Source organism: Cydia pomonella, chromosome 10 (assembly GCF_033807575.1).
Source record: "Cydia pomonella isolate Wapato2018A chromosome 10, ilCydPomo1, whole genome shotgun sequence".
Taxonomy (NCBI): domain Eukaryota; kingdom Metazoa; phylum Arthropoda; class Insecta; order Lepidoptera; family Tortricidae; genus Cydia; species Cydia pomonella.
Window position 1 is genome coordinate 2550977 of NC_084712.1, and position 17416 is coordinate 2568392.

General features: G+C 36.6%; 1 protein-coding gene across 1 annotated transcript in view; it reads left to right on the forward strand.

Moving 5' to 3' along the window:
• Positions 1 to 5046: 5046 nt before the first annotated feature.
• Positions 5047 to 17416, forward strand: part of LOC133521826 (ETS-related transcription factor Elf-3-like) — a 58637-nt gene continuing 46267 nt past the window's right edge. Inside the window, exon 1 of the mRNA XM_061856911.1 lies at positions 5047 to 6063. Coding sequence (XP_061712895.1) covers positions 5150 to 6063 — 914 coding nt within the window. The 5' untranslated portion in view covers positions 5047 to 5149. The remainder of the gene's footprint in view (positions 6064 to 17416) is intronic.

The following is a 17416-nucleotide window of genomic DNA, read 5'->3' on the forward strand; positions in this document are numbered from 1 at the left end:
TGCCCCACACACAGGAAATGGGTCAAGGCTTGCCCCGGAATAATACGACATTTTTCTTAAGAAAAAACAATTTTCTTTGCGCCGCTTTGATATATAATGGAATTAATGAGGATAGATGCTTACTGATTTATTTTTAGGCTACGTGTGCGACGGTTGGTGCGTGGCTAGGGCCACGTCAGATGTTAGCCAACTGCCTCGCACAGCTAAACTGTGGAATGAACTGCCTGCGGTATTTCCGGACCGATACGACCTTCAAACCTTTAATAAAAGAGCGAGGTCCATGGGCGGCGGTAATCGCTTACCATCAGGCGATTCGTATGCTCGTTTGCCTCCTGTATCCATACTAATATTATAAATGCGAAAGTGTGTATGTTTGTCTATCTGTCTGTCTGTTACCTCTTTACGCTTTAACCGCTGAACCGCTTTAGATGAAATTTGGTATTGAGATCCCGGGGAAGGATATAGGATAGTTTTTATCCTGAAAATCATAACTTAAGAACCCTCTTAAGGGAAAAAAACCCTCTTAAGGGTGAAAAGCAGTGTAGAAGTAAGATATTTACGAAAATTCCGATACTTCGCCTGATCATTTAATCGATTTAAGCAAATTGAATGTGTCGGCCCGAATCGAACTTTAAGATACGTCAAAATTTTTCCTATAGATACGATATGAATTAGATATGTCAGTGTCAAAAGTGACGTTTTTGTTTGAATAAACGTCACTTTTAACACTGACATATTTAACCCATATAGTATCTTTAGCAAATGTTAGACGTATCCTATAGTTCGAATCGGCCGATTGCCATAATTTGTTGTCTACGGGCTATAGTTATCTATCAAATAAGAAAGTATGTCTAAGTAATCCTTTCGCATTTTCTCAACGGTTAGCTGGAAGAGATCCCTTTTAGGGATAAGTTCGCCTCTGTACATAAGTTTTTTTGTTTTGTTTTGTCTGTTTTATGTTAACCTGTTTATGTGCAATAACGTGACATACATACAGTCAAGTGCAAAAATATGTATCGAAAGAATCGTCCCATAAATATGGTACTACGCTCTTATTACACTGGAATAAGATGCTATGGGACATATTTTTGAGTAAGATGTGTACACCCATATTTTTACACTTGACTGTACATACATACATAATCAATAAAAAGCAGATTGGTTAAAAAATAAGCAACCATAATTACTATTCTACGCAGACGAAGCCGCGGGCAAAAGCTCGTAATAATATAAAATTGTTATTTGATTTATAGAATGAATGGGTCAACATTTTGCCACGTCAAGCACGATGATTTCACTTTAGTGGTTCCCCACGTCGCACATTCCGCCACGGTCACTTGGGGGTTACTGGTTGCACATAAACAATATTAAGTTGTTTTTGTCGGCGTTAAGCCGGAATATCTATGCAATTAAAACTGCACGTGGCCATGTGCTTGGCGAGGAACAGAGGGCCTACCGCGAACCACGTTCGACGTGTTGCCTCTCTGTCGCACTTGTAAATTCGTACGTAAGTATGACAGAGAGGCAGCACGTCGAACGTGGTTCGCGGTAAGCCCTCTGAACCCTATGGAGAACTTGCGACCCGATCCGAAGAATGATATACGATAACGATAAGTTCTGGTTCAGATACTTAATCTCATTTAGACATCGTTTGTATGTCGTATAATTGACAGAAGCAGCTCGATTCGGGCAACCAATGACATATTAACGTTAGAAATATCGTAAATAGATCTTGGGATCACAGGGGAATCGAAATAAACGTTTATTTAGACATGTCGTTTAGTTTTTTTTTTTTTATACTACGTCGGTGGCAAACAGGCATACAGCCCGCCTGATGGTAAGCAGTCTCCGTAGTCTATGTACGCCTGCAACTCCAGAGGAGTTACATGCGCGTTGCCGACCCTAAACCCGCCCCCCCCCCCCTCGTTGAGCTCTGGCAACCTTACTCACCGGCAGGAACACAACACTATGAGTAGGGTCTAGTGTTATTTGGCTGCGGTTTTCTGTAAGGTGGAGGTACTTCCCCGGTTGGGCTCCGCTCTAGATCTGGAATGGCATCCACTGGCTGTGCCCTACCACACAAAGCGAGATGACATTCACAATGCCCATACCTCTCTTTTGGACGTAGTTTAAGGACGTACCCGGGTCCAAAAGTTAGTAATCGATCTTTTAAAAATCTTAAACGTGTCTTAATCATTCTTCGAATCAGGCCGAGTCTTCAACAGGATAATTATGATGTCACGATCCTCAATATTGAGGAACCGACTGAAGATACCGGAATAAATACATCACGTTAACTGTTTCCAATTTTTAGTGCTCCATACATGACTTTCTGCACGGAACACTTATGAGATCACTGTGCTTGCTTTCTCAAAGACCGTTTGACATAGATATTTCAGTAGTTATTAAAAATACTTTGTTCGCTTAATTAGCCAATGACACAGTTGTAAGTTGTAGCATATTGAGACTGACATGAAGAGAGGTATGGGCACTCCCGGGATGGGGGAATGTCATCTTGCTTTGTGTGGTAGGGCACAGCACAGCGGATGTCATTTGAGATCTAGAGCAGAGCCCAACTGGAGAAGTACCTTACAGAAAACCGCAGCCAAATAACACTAGACCCTAAGAGCTCAACGAGGGGCGGAGTGTTAGGGTGCGAGCATGTAGCACCCCTGGAGTTGCAGGCGTCTATAGGCTACGGAGACAGCTTGCAAAAAAAAAAACATTTTAAACAAGTCACTAACGTAATGTTACATCGACCATTGATGATCAATATGTGTTTATGTGTGTGTATGTTGACGAGCTATTTTTAATACAATAACCGGCCAAGAGCATGTCGCGCCACGCTCAGTGTAGGGTTCCGTAGTTACTCTTCCGTCACAATAAGCTAAACTGGAGCTTAAAGTATAGTAAATTGTTAACCAAGGGATGGGACGGTACCTTTCACCCGAGTTAAACAAATAGGCAAATTTGCATAATCAGTACCTAATTAAAGTAAGTCTTTTTACTATGAAGGGAAAACTTTTTGCGATAACTCAAAAACAGCTAAACTGATCATGTCCGCTATAGTTTTCATTTAATGTCTTTCTTAAGCTCTACTTCCACGATTTTTTTCATATTTTTTGGACCTATGGTTCCCGTTTCTCCGAATATATTCACTTTATCAAAAAATGTTTCTTGAAAACCCTTATTAGTTTTGAAAGACCTTTCCAACGATACCCCACACTCTAGGGTTGAAGCGAAAAAAAATTCATCCCCACTTTACGTGTAGGGGAGGTACCCTAAAAAAAATTAAATTTTTAGATTTTATTGTACGACTTTGTCGGCTTTATTGATTTATATATCCATGCCAAATTTCAGCTTTCTAGCACTAACGACCACCGAGCAAAGCCTCGGACAGACAGACAGACGGACATGGCGAAACTATAAGGGTTCCGTTTTATGCCATTTGGCTACGGAACCCTAAAAAGTATCGTTACTTATATATATATATATATCTTTAGCCAATTATTGCTCTGCCACCTGGGATTTATAATTTGGTTACGGTTCTGACACGAAAACGATTCACTCCGGGCGACGAAAATGAATCAATTGACATCTCATTCATCAATTTCGGTTGAGTAGTTTTAACAGTACGGGTTTGTATCGTTTCACCAAACACAATATACCTATTATGTTAAATTACATACATAAACATGTGTACTTGAGAAGACTGGAGGCGTATTTTGATTGTCAAAGCAGTTTGTGCGTTTGACCTCTTCAACTAGAAACGTCACTTTTGACAATGACAGATCATACCCATAACATGTCCAGATCAAATTCAGAACCTATTTTATTATCAGAATATGTCTCCTACTCATACCCTTCAGATTCAAATCAACGTATGATTACAGTACAATATACGATTAGGGAATATAAACCGGTTTTTATTTGTGTGAATTTCGGTAAATAACCGGTTTTTAACCGTTTTCCAATAAAAAACCGGTTCACATTACCTAATTACGAAATGTCTATGTAAATTTATAAGAACCTATATTGTGATCGTCAATAATAAAATAAATACGTTACAAAATAATTCAGGTAAAAACCACAATTTTCTTTTCTCTCTTTTGCCGTAGTCGAGTAAAACTGGCATGACATGTACATTCGATTTTTAAATCTACAACATAAATTTCAATTGTTGTATCTCAGCAACAATTGAAATTCAAACAACAACAACAGATGTCACAACATTTTATAAGCCATACATTCCATTCAACTTGTAAAATTGGCTGATATGACAGCGGTCAACACTGATTTCTTATCTTTATTTTCATTTTTTGAACCAACAAAAAACCAATTATGTGATAAAATAGTTTTTTTTTAATTTTCTACATGAATACGATTTGCGATTAAACAGGAACATAAATTATTTAACGACTTTAAAAGTAGGTACTTAATAATCTCGTAAATGTACAATAGTATTTGAATTTGAATCTTAAATGATTAAGAATATAGTTAAAAATTCAAACAGCAATAAATATAACTCTTGAATTATAATACAAAACGTACCCGAGTTACATATTGTTTTATTACACATAAGTATTCATTTACTTCATTTGCGTTAAAAAGCAGTAAGTGTGTTTGAAATTTGAATGCAGATACTGCCTTCTTGCGTAGGTAAGAACCGTGACCTAGTGGAGTTAATGCTTTACCGCTTTTTTATGAGGCTAACTGCCATTAACATTGGATGGAAGAATTGTATTTTGCGTATCATATTAATAAATCTTTATAAAACAAAATAAAGAAATACTTTGAAAATAATCACGAAAAAAATAATATTATATGAAAGCCAACTCACTTCCAACGTCAAGCTAGAAAATGACGACATGAAAATCAGGCAAATTGTCAACTTTGCTTTACATGCTTAAAATACCTAGATAACAACGTTGGGAGCTAAATATTACTTAACATATGTTTAGTTCAAAGTACACATTGTAGACAAGCCTTATCAACGTCTAACCGTATCTCAAAATCGACAGATAAGCAGCGCTATCACAAAAACAAAACACGGCTTGTAAACAAACCGAAGCGTGCCAAGTATTATAGTAGGAGGAGTTGCGCAGCGAGCGTCATTCCGCGCCCGACCGCCGACCGCGTCGCACGCGCCATGCTCGACTACGCGCGCCCGTACGACCCCGCCATGTGCGACCTGTACCTCGCGCCCGCCGCGCCCCCCGCGCCCGCGCGCCTCGACGACTTCAAAGTCTTCAACAAGGGCCCCGCCTCCTACATCTACGGGAACTACTACACCAACCCTCCGTACGACGGATACGCAGAAGAAGACACTTCCACAAACGTTTACCACAATCTCGTCAGCACCCGCGAGTACCCGCGCGATGAGTGGAAATACAAATTCGTCGTCGACTGGAACGAGGACGACACAATATCCTGGATCATCGACACCGCTATAGCTATGGGCTTCAGTGAATATGACATACCATGGTACAACTTCAAAATCCTCGGACACGAGCTCCGAATTATTAAAAAGGATGAGATGATGCAGAGACTCGCACATCCGAGCGTCGATCCCAATATCACAGCCAGAATCACCAGTGGATTGTTTGATAAACTACAGAGCCGTATCAACGAGGAATTGCTCAGACAGTCATCAGTGCTAAGGTATGCAGAGAGTGATCCCTACCAGCACCAGGAGCCTGCGCATACGATGTTGGACTTGGATTTGGATCACAAGAGTCGAATGTACGCATCAGATTACAAGCCAAACAACAGTAGTTTGCTAGCGGCGTGCGATTCCAGTGATGACGCGGAAGACGTATACCGTAACTCGGAGACTGCGTCCCCTGAATGTTCCTACGGCAGTGATGTGAGCAAATCCGGAGATGAGGATGATAAGAGGAAGCAATTTAAACGGCCGCCGGGCCGGCCGAAAGGGAGTGGAAGGAAAATCTGCAAGCGTCCAAGAAGCGTATCAGTCCCAGAGTTCCTCAGAAACCTCCTCTTCGACCCGAAATACTGCCCGTCGATAATCAAATGGGAGGACCACGCCAACGGAAAGTTCAGGTGAGTCTGATGTCCTTGTGCAGTGCAGCAAAAACTGTGTCGTGACCGAGACGTTATCGCAGCATCCATACCTTTATACATATCACGTTCGAGACACGTGGCCCACCACACATGTTTTACTGCATCTTGCGTCTTAATAACTTTTGTCGGCTTTACTGACCAAGTCATTACTTTACCTGTGTGTCTACGGCACTGTGCTCAGAAATCAAGACCGGTTATTATGATATAATTAGTCGGTTATCCTTGACAGTCATCGATTGTAAGATCAATTACTCTAGGGTGATTAGCTGTCGCGAAGCCATCTGCCGTGATGACCTTTAAACTCGCTCCATTTATCATCAATGCAAGTCATCTGCATATTGATACAAACTTAACAAATTTAGCCTGAATTAGAATATTATTTAATGGGCTATAGAGTTAAATGACATACTTAGGGCTATATTTATAACCTGGGAGCCTAGCGAAGATTACAATCGTACATCGTCAAACGTGTATCGTGATGACAGATGCAACGAAAAGTCACGTGATCAAATTACATAGATTGTTTCACTTTTGATTGTGGTTTTCTATCAACTGTACCCCTAGTGTAAATAAATTCGATTTCGAAACGTGACGTACGCGTTTGCGTTTAGTCTCATTTTGTATTGGATTTAGAAAGAGCGCGCCGAGCGGGACGTTTTGGAAACTCAAAATCCTATACAAAATGAGACTTAACGCAAACGCGTTCGTCACGTTATGATGTCGATCAAATTTACACTAGGGGTACTGTTCTTAAAATTAACAGGTGATTTTTTTGAATGATTTCAAGTTTTATGTATTGTCTCGTAAGAGTACCTACCGGCTAACTGTGCTACAAACAACAATGTTATCCAAAAATCTATATATATATATATTTAAGGTTGAATAGTTTAATGATTCTCAATGAGATTACAAGAAATACTCAAATCTGTGTACCGAGATAATCACTTTACCATCATCTATAAACAATTTCGGTTACACGTGCAAATTATGTAAAATAACCGATGTAACACATGTATGTATAAATACGTATTCAAGACGTAAAAAATACGAAGTTAATAAATTGTGGCCGTCCAGTCCGATATACCGGATGGTGTTTTTTTGCGCGTTTTTGTGCAGCCCATGATATGAATGTTTGAGTTGCAAATTTTTGCTTCGCTTGAAAAAAAAACTTAATCGATAATGTATGAGAAAGAATTCGTACATAACATCAACTTCATATAATTAACCTTTTTAAACAGCATAGTGTACTTCAATAAATATTGAGATACGTACCCAAAATTCGACTTGTTTTCTATTTATATTATACCTTATCGTTGAAGATTTCTGGGTATTGTTTTTGTTTATAATCACAATCAGAGACGATGCTAAATTGGAGTTGTACGTAGATTTTACATACACGATCACTGCGTATGGGTAGGGCGACTATAGTTCTTTTTGAAGCATTAAGCTGGCTATACACATTAGGGTATGCCTGCGCAGTTTTGCATGTACAGTTCAACTGCACAGGCAAAGCTGTATACTGCCCAGTCGAATGCCACACACGCTCCGTTTTACCTGTGCAGTTGGTAAAACTGCGCAGGCATACCCTAGTGTGTTAGGCAAGCTTTAGAAAGTAGATAAGCGATTTAACGTATTTTATTGAAAAACACTTTGAAAAATAATTCAGGGCAAATATCAATCTTATAAAAAAAATATATTTATCAGGTCACAGGATTTGTAACAATTTCACAATAAGATTATAAAATAAGAGATGACGTTGTAATCCTTTTTGAGAGAAGAGGATATAACGAGCATTTGCATTATTTTACTTTCATAAGAAATAGTCATTGATGTTTAATAATAAATAAATAAATAAATATTATAGGACATTATCTCACAAATTGACTAAGTCCCACAGTAAGCTCAATAAGGCTTGTGTTGAGGGTACTTAGACAACGATATATATAACATATAAATATTTAAAAATACTTAGAAAACACCCATGACTCAGGAACAAATATCCATGCTCATCACACGAATAAATGCCCTTACCAGGATTTGAACCCGGGACCATCAGCTTCGTAGGCAGGGTCACTACCCACTAGGCCAAACCGGTCGTCAAATGTTTAAAAAGAGTTTTTCAATAAAAAGACGTGTCGACATTGTTTACTTTTTTTCTAATGCTAAAAAAAGAACTTATATATAGAGATCAGTATCACATTATATTGTTATAAATGGCCTGTATGTTCAAAAAGTTAAAATGGGTATAATAAGTATCGGAACTCATCTCAAAACTATCTTACAGATATCGCCAGCATAGGTTTTGCCTGTCAATCCTACGAATAATATGAAATATTTTTTTATTGTTTTTAAAGCAAATCTCATAGAACAACATTAAAGACAGGTAAAACCTATGCTGGTGTCATCTGTGAAAACCTTTGACATTTGCCTACCAAATTGTCCTTTAGGTAATTATCTGAAGTTTTATTTAATAGTATTTTATACGATCGTCATATAATAGAGAGCTTTTCAATCTCGTACCTTACTCAGCAAGCTTCGTTGCTTAAGTAAGGTACGAGATTGAAAAGCTAGATTATATCATTAAATAAATAATTAATGAAAATTGGTAAGTATCTCAGTATTGGTAGTATATCAGTAGACTAAAATGTAGTACAAAAGACATAAACGCGCGAAGCCCCCGCCCGCCCGGCCCCCGTTTATAATCTTTTCTATTGGAGCGCGGCGGCACGTGATTGGTAATTTTTTGATAGTTGATTACAGCGTATCAAAATTAACATTATAATTGAGTTGGGAGCCTATACACGAAAAGTATGCAATTACAGTTTGGTATACGAAATCTTAATTCAACCATTACAGTCGACTATGTTAGCTTAAAATCGTATAGTACCCACAAAAATCTTTAAAGACGTATTAGAAATCGATTGTTTCCACCATTATTTCCACCATTGTCTCAAAGCAATGAAGTAAATCCTAATGATTTAGTTTGTCTATTACTCAATGTTCATTGCCTTAACCTTGCCCAGCGGCCTCGTCCGCTGTTCGCATGTTGACATTACCACTCAACTCCTTCATCTGCCATGACACCTATTCTGTCTTCATAAGGCTGATTTTCCATTGTCTTAATATGTGATTAAATTTGCATGTTGACATTGCAATGATAGCGGGTGCAGTTGTCTTGAATTTTAATGCGTTGTGACAAAGATGGTTTTGCATTGTGATGGGTGGTGTGTAAGTTTGTAAGTTGACGTAACTCCGTGAACAATTGCAATAATCGTAGCTGGTGGCTTCTTCACGCGTTGCTACTTGGTGAAGTTGAAGGTTTCGTTTTTGCTCGGAAACTAGTTACTGTTTTTATGAAGTAAACATGATTATCTTAAAGTATTTTTGATATTTATTACGATTCAACAAAATACCTTTACATGCGATCTTGATTTCTTTAGGGTATAGTTGTTTTATTTTTTTCACTTTTTCTGAGTTTATTCCTATAGTAAAAATTGTTCCATATTTTTCAAACACGATGGGAACGGTGACAGGTATCATCTCACAAATTTGTATTGAAATGACATCTGTCGCCGTACACATCGTGTTTGAAAAATACTATACCTAGATGTTAGTCAACTCGCAAAGTACAATTGAATCAAACACATTTTAGAAAAAAGGTCTCCTCTGTAGACATTACAGTAAAAATCAACAAATCTGGTACGTATAGTATGTTTATTAACTAAAATCATTTACTCAAACCCAAATCCGGGGACCAAACCCGAAATCTCGAAAAAAATTGACTAATAGAAAATTTCAACGCCAGAACAGCCAAAATGTATGAAATAGCCAAATAAAAAAAACGTAAATTAATAAATATACCACCATTTAGTTTAAGTTAATAAATTACTGTATATACCGTTATTATTGTTCGAGTATAAAGTATAAATATATGTCGCCTATAAAGGAACAGCTTAAAAAATAGCTATAGATTCCCTTAACTTTGCGATGTCTTCAGGAAAGACGCGAACGAGTTAAGCATATTATAAAATATGTAAGACCCAGTTAAATTCTGAAAAAAATACCCTGCATGGCCTGTATACAAAAAAAATAATAGATAGGTATATAAAGAGAAGGCCTTTACTCGTATGTGACACCTGCAACTCGTACATATTGAAAATCTGCGTGACTTCATACCCATATTGTCCGCATGCATTCGGCAATATATACAAGTTTTGATTTGACAAACCCCGAGACCTGAGAACCAGTTCTGCCGGTATAAAAAGGTATTTTACCCATTTAGTCTTTAAAACAAAAACGGCATATGTCAATATCATACAGCTTATAAATATAAGTGCAAATTAGAACCTTAGTCCGTTGAAATACGGCGAAATTATGTGTATTTTTTGAACTATATGAAGTGACTTTTCAGCTTGATTTGGCAATTGTTTGCGATATTGACTCCTTAGATGCGAGGTCGATTTCTGACCACTTTAATGTTATTTTTTAATTCTTTTCGTCCGTCGTATATTACTTTGTTTTTTGTTTTTATTCGTGGATCCCATTATTAAGTTAAGCAGTAGTCTGGAAACGATAATTTCTTCATTTAGAGACATTAGGAACAGGTATCGGAAACCGGTATTTTTTGTATGGGAACGAAAACGGTATTTTTTCGTTCTTTGTTAATTACTTCATTTCTAATTAGGCAATCTAATAATACGAAGTCGTTATCTGAAAACACAACTGAGTCCTACATTTAGAGTATAAAATAAACCGAAATATATGGTTATTTCGATGTTTTTGCAAAAAAACCGGTTCCGATCCCCGATTAGGAAGTTACTTTTGTTATTTTAACCTTGATTTCTTAACCTTTGATAAATATCATAAAATTGATTTTAAGACAAAAATAATACATGAAAAATAAGCATCAATAAAATGCAAGTATCCATTCTAAGTTATTCTCGGAGTAAATAATATAAATATAAACTCTTCGTTATTTGTATGGCTTCCTTTGTCATTTATATATATATATTTATTTGTCATTTATATGTATATTGTTTACATGTACTAATAAATGTAGTATATATATTTATATACACATATATTAAATATTTGTAGTATATGTATTTTATTTTGTTATTTTATTTTTATTTTTATTTTTGAACCACCCGTTAACTTGATTACGTTCGCCATTTCAGTATCTGAAGGTTGTCTGGAAGTGATCGATGTTTAGCGATAAGTCCGCCTGTGCCTTTTCATACCCATTTTTTTGTAGTGTGCGATAAAGCATTTTATTATTATTTCCTTTATTCATTTAAAATTATTTATTTTGTATTATTCCTTTATTTCTCTTACTTCTTAGAATAGGGTTTTTTTACAATATGGATATAAAAGTATTATAAGAACATATAAAAAAATACAAAACACATAGTAAAAACCCTAAAGTAGGCTGCCGCCAGCAGCGGGGCAGGGCCCAAGCTGCCGGTGGTCAGGGCTGCAGAGAGGAACCGCCGGACTATCCGCGCCGTGTATATTTTTAAGCTGTATGATATTGACGTATTGTTTTGGTTTTAAATACTATATCATTATTATTATTCTTTATCATTATTATCATTTATCATTATTATTTTTTTCTCTTCACTAAATCACCCTGTATTTGAGACCTCGGAGTTTATCCATGGGGCAGTAGCCATTTAATTATATGCGTCTAGTTGCCAAGAGGTTTTATATATTGTTATATCCTCGTAAGGCCCAAGGTCCTACCTATAGGACTTATTCAGTTCGATGAAATTTAAATCATATTCAATTGGAACAGAGTTGCATTTGGTTAGTTTCATTCAATTTTCAAACAAAATAAAATCAACTGTATTCCCTGCACTATAGGTTCAAATTCTAGTGGCAAATTTAGGATTTTTCATTTTTATGGCTGGGCCTTAGGAGGATATGTATATTATGTATTATATTATATCATAATGATCGACCTTGTGGCTTGCTGTGGTATGTGGTGTTAGATCATTAGGCTCGCTTGCATTGAATTATAATAGATGTATATGCTTGGTCAGGTTATATTTTTATATTGTTAACATAGAAGATACCCACAGATATTTTGACACGAGTCAATGCACATATTCTGACTAATGACTGACAGGCATCTAAAATTATCATAGTCATTACTCAATATCATTAACATCGATTTCAATCGATCACTGCACGAGTAAACCGGTTCTTGCTCAGATAAGTTCCGAGAACTGTGTGTTTACATTATGTACATATCTCGTACAAATATATACAGTACCACATACTTAAATATGTATGTTATAGATAAATAAAGCGCCCGTTACATTAATATAATATATTTATAAAAACTTAACATTATGTGCATGACTGTGGCGTCGTCAGTTTATAGAAAAAGCCAATCAAAACATAAATAGGTACATAAATTCGATACATACAGGGTTTTTATTACGTCACCTGCAATAACGGGGTGAATATACCGGATGTTTCGAAAACGGGCAAATAATTAAACCATAAATTGTACCTCTCAAACGATATAACTCTTAACTAACAACTTTAAAAAATATTAAATCTTTCGATTTTATCTTTTTCATAGAAATAAAATAGTATTTTCAATGTATGTTTTTTTTTGACGACCGGTTTGGCCTAGTGGGTAGTGACACTGCCTTTGAAGCATGGGTTCAAATCATGGTAATGGCATTTATTCGTGTGATAAATATTTGTTCCTGAGTTATTGGTGTTTTCTATGTATTTAAGTATTTATAAATATTTATATATTATATATATCGTTGTCTAAGTACCCTCAACACAAGCCTTATTGAGCTTACTGTGGGACTTGTCAATTTGTGTAATAATGTCCTATAATATTTATTTATTTTATTATTTATTTATTTTATGCTGACACCATTGTGATTGACATTGCTTGTCAAGTTTTAAACATAACAAAATTCGCAATACATTGCGGCTTAGAATAAACTTTAAAGTTTAATAAAAATCAAAACATAAATTATTTTGAAAAGTAGCTGAACAAATGTTGGTCAGTTTAAGGAGTACAGCCTACAGTTTAATTTATTGCTCCTGTTGTAAGAAACACCCGGTATAGGTCCTACTGAGCAACTTTTACTATGGGACCAACCCCGAAAACGCGGAAAAGATTTTTTTTTATACTACGTCGGTGGTAAACAAGCATACAGCCCGCCTGATGGTAAGCAGTCTCCGTAGCCTATGTACGCCTGCAACTCCAGAGGAGTTACATGTGCGTTGCCGACCCTAAACCCCCCCCCCCATCTGGCAACCTTACTCACCGGCAGGAACACAACACTATGAGTAGGGTCTAGTGTTATTTGGCTGCTGTTTTCTGTAAGGTGGAGGTACTTCCCCAGTTGGGCTCTGCTCTAGATCTGGAATGACATCCACTGGCTGTGCCCTACCACACAAAGCGAGATGACATTCACAATGCCCATACCTCTCTTTTGGACGTAGTTTAAGGACGTACCCGGGTCCAAATTTACTCTCCCATAGAAAATGTCAAGTTCTGACAGCCAGAATGTATGAAACAGCCAATTTTTTTTTCGCGATTTCGGGGTTGGTTGCTCAGTATGACCTATATATTCAATTATTCACCCCGTAAATTATTGCAGGTGACTAAATAAACATCCTGTATACACTTTTCGATTGGAGTTTGTCGATAAACATTTTGCCTTTGAATATGAATATACAACACATAATATCGCTTTTGACAGTCCCTGTCAAACTGACATAATAATGACTATAACCATAAGTACAGTCAGTACTAAAAGCATCTGAATTATACACCGTGGGCCAATTAAGAGCCCATAATCATTATTATTATTTAAACTTTATTGCACATAAAAAAAGAGTACAACAGGCGGACTTAATGCCAATAGGCATTCTCTACCAGTCAACCATAAGGCAAAACAGAAAAAGTTCAAGGTGGGTGCCCATCAACGTGCTGACTAGCGCCACTGGAAAATTAATATAGATTATTTTAATTTTACGATAGATATTTAAAAAGGGGGCCGCTACGTACTGTATTTTGTATTTAAGTACCTTCTGAATACATCAAACTAGTTTCTATGTTGCTGGATTCGTCGATCTATGAACTCAAAACAAAAACGGCCGTTTTAACTTTGGACACCTAGATTGACGAATCCAGGCTACGTAAAAACTATTCTGATGTATTCAAAAGGTTTCAGTGGCGCTAGTGAGCACGTTGATGGGCTCAAACTCGACCGATTTTAAATGTGTATTCTTGACCGCATTTCGAGACTAAAATTTCATACAAAGATTCCTGTACCCCTAGTGTAAATATTTTCGACAGCGAAACGTGACGTACGCGTTTGCGTTAAGTGTCATTTTGTATGAGATTTTTGACTTTCCAAAACGTCCCGCTTGGCGCGCTGTTCAAAAACCCATACAAAATGAGACTTAACGCAAACGCGTACGTCACGTTTCGCTATCGACTAAATTTACACTAACCCCTAGTGTAAATTTGTAAACTGAAATCGATTTTGTTTTTTAGATAGTGACAATTTTAGTGAAAATTTGTTTCTGTTATTAACTTAATGAAAAACGCCTTTTAGCTGTGATGCTGCCACTATGTGACTTTGATTAGACATACCTACTGACAGATATGAAAGTTGCACAGTAAACTCGCAATTTTTGTCTGTAAATAAAAAAAAAAACTTTACTTATTCAGCGTGGGGACTATAGCCCGAGCCCTCTCGCGTATGAGAGGAGGCCTGTGCCCAGCAGTGGGACGTAAGGCTGAATTATTATTATTAATTATTACTTATTTGATGATTTTTACAGTACATATGGTGCTACTTTCCCGCACGCGTGCGGGAATGAGCACTTTCCGTGCATATTTCGAAACTTTAAAGAGTCATATGTACTGTAAAACGTTGTACGATACACGTGCGAATAGGTAGTTCGCAACTCGTGTAAATTTAAAATTCTCCCTTCGGTCATGTTTTAATTTATTGTTGCGAATTTCCTATTTTCTGCACTTGTATCGTAAATAACTATTTTTCACCAATGTCTAAAAATAAAGTGCCGTGTGCAGAAAACGCAGAAAAATGCTAATTTGGCCAAAACTCATAACATTTTTTACTTCTTATGACCTCAGGAATGCGTCGTTAAAATCTGTGTCGGGTTTTATTGCCCCACGGTGTATATCTAGTAATATCTATTATTCTAATGTGAAATTGAACACTTTTAAATTTGGTTTTCACTGTGACGTTTAAATTGGTTTCAATTTAATGATTTCCATCGTTAGTCATCTGATCAATCAATAATGAACCCTGAACACATTTTAATTACGTTTGATTAAATTTTTAATTGACTTGTCGGCTATTAGATAACTTTTGCCATTACTTGCTAATTCGTTCAGGGGGAGAGTGGGAAAAAATATACGTTTACATAGCTGCATCTCTTTCTTTTCGGTTTTGTGAGGCATTTTCTTAATTAAATCACCTTTTGATCATTTAAAGGCCTTGTTGGAATATCATGGCTATTTGTAACTTGTGAAATTTATTCAGACGAAACTCCTCTGGAGTTGCCGGCGCATATAGGCTACGGAGACTGCTTACCATCAGGCTGGCCATATGCTTGCTTGCCACCGACGTAGTATAAAAAAAAAAGTGGGGGACCCGCCCGAAATCACTTTTTCATACAAACGTAGTCCTCATTTTCCTCTCCAGATAGAAACATTATTGAAAATAGTTTGACATTATTTGTTTTATATGAACTACAGCTATTCCCCTACGTTCGATTTTTTTAGAATTTTTAATTATTTTAGGAGTTAGAAGCATTCAAATTTTTGTATGAAATTTCATTTTCTTCTTGTCTCCTAATTTTTACAATGATACAAAAATCGACAAAGTCAAACGTCCCCTACGTTAATATAGCTATAGTTAATATACATCAAATTATGTAAAAATATTTTCCAAAATGTCAATATCCAGAAAGGAAAATGGGGACTACGTTTGTATGGAGATTCGGCCATCCTCTTTCCTCTTAAAAAGCATTGCTTAATGGCAAAAAAAATGGTTTGACTTACCTACCTACCTTTATACTCGTAGTTATCTTTAAAACCAAACGCCTGAAGTAAACCTTCAAATATTTAGGCAGCTAATATTCATACCGATAATATACAAGATATGTATACACAACGTTAAATTTACGAGTTATTTCTATTTGACATAGTAACATCATAATTAAGTATAATATTTTACAGTACATATGGTGCTACTTTACCGCACTAGTGCGAAAATAAGCATATTACGTTACTGTATCGAACATTTAAAGGGCCATTTGTACTGTAAAACGTTGTACGATACATGTGCGAATAGGTAATTCGCAACTCGTGTCGATTTAAAACACTCCCTTCGGTCGTGTTTTCATTTATCGCCACTCGTCTCTAATTTCCTATTTTTCGCACTTGTATCGTAATGTACTATAAACATCGTGCGAACTTCACTCATTATTTTATTACTTTATTGCAATGTATGTAGCATTTTTTTTAAGTACAGTATCGCGGCAAAACTTATTTCAATCTATCGTTTATTGACCGAGACCGTTAGTGAAGGTCTCCTTTCCAGCATAGACAAAAAAATCGTATGTTTGAATTTTCTCGTCTACATGTCATTCTCCAACCGATTCTCGTCAAATTTTGTGAGCAGTTTCAAGAATTAATATTTTTTTTCGATTCATTTTGCAGTTTTTTTTTTCAAAATGGCGGAATCAAAGGGGTTTGCTAAGTGTACAGCTCATAGATCCACTAGTTATATAAGAATTCTCTATCCGATTCGAAGAATGATTGAGACACGTTTAAGATCTTGCAAAAATCTTTAAAAGATCGATAACTAAACGACATGTCAAAATTGTCCTTTATTTCATTTCGATTCCGCTGTGATCGCAATAAGATCTATCTACGATATTTCTAACGTCAAAGTGACATTGGTTGCCCGAATCGAGCTGCTTCTGTCAATTATAGGGAGCGTGCATGAACTGTAGGAGGCAGCACAGGAGCCGTCAGATTTTTGGCGCGAGGCGTAAATGTCATGTTTATTGTTCCGATGAAGCCCACAAGATGGCAGAACCTACTATGCACAAGAAAACACATGACATGTAAATGTACATGTTTATGGTTCCGATTGACTCACAAGATGGCAGACCCTCCAACACGCACGGTCCCTATACGACTTACAAACGATTTCTAAATGAGAACTTATCTAAACCAGAACTTATCGTTATCGTACCAACATACTTCGAATCGGGCCGTATGTATACTATACATACTCGTATAAGTAACACA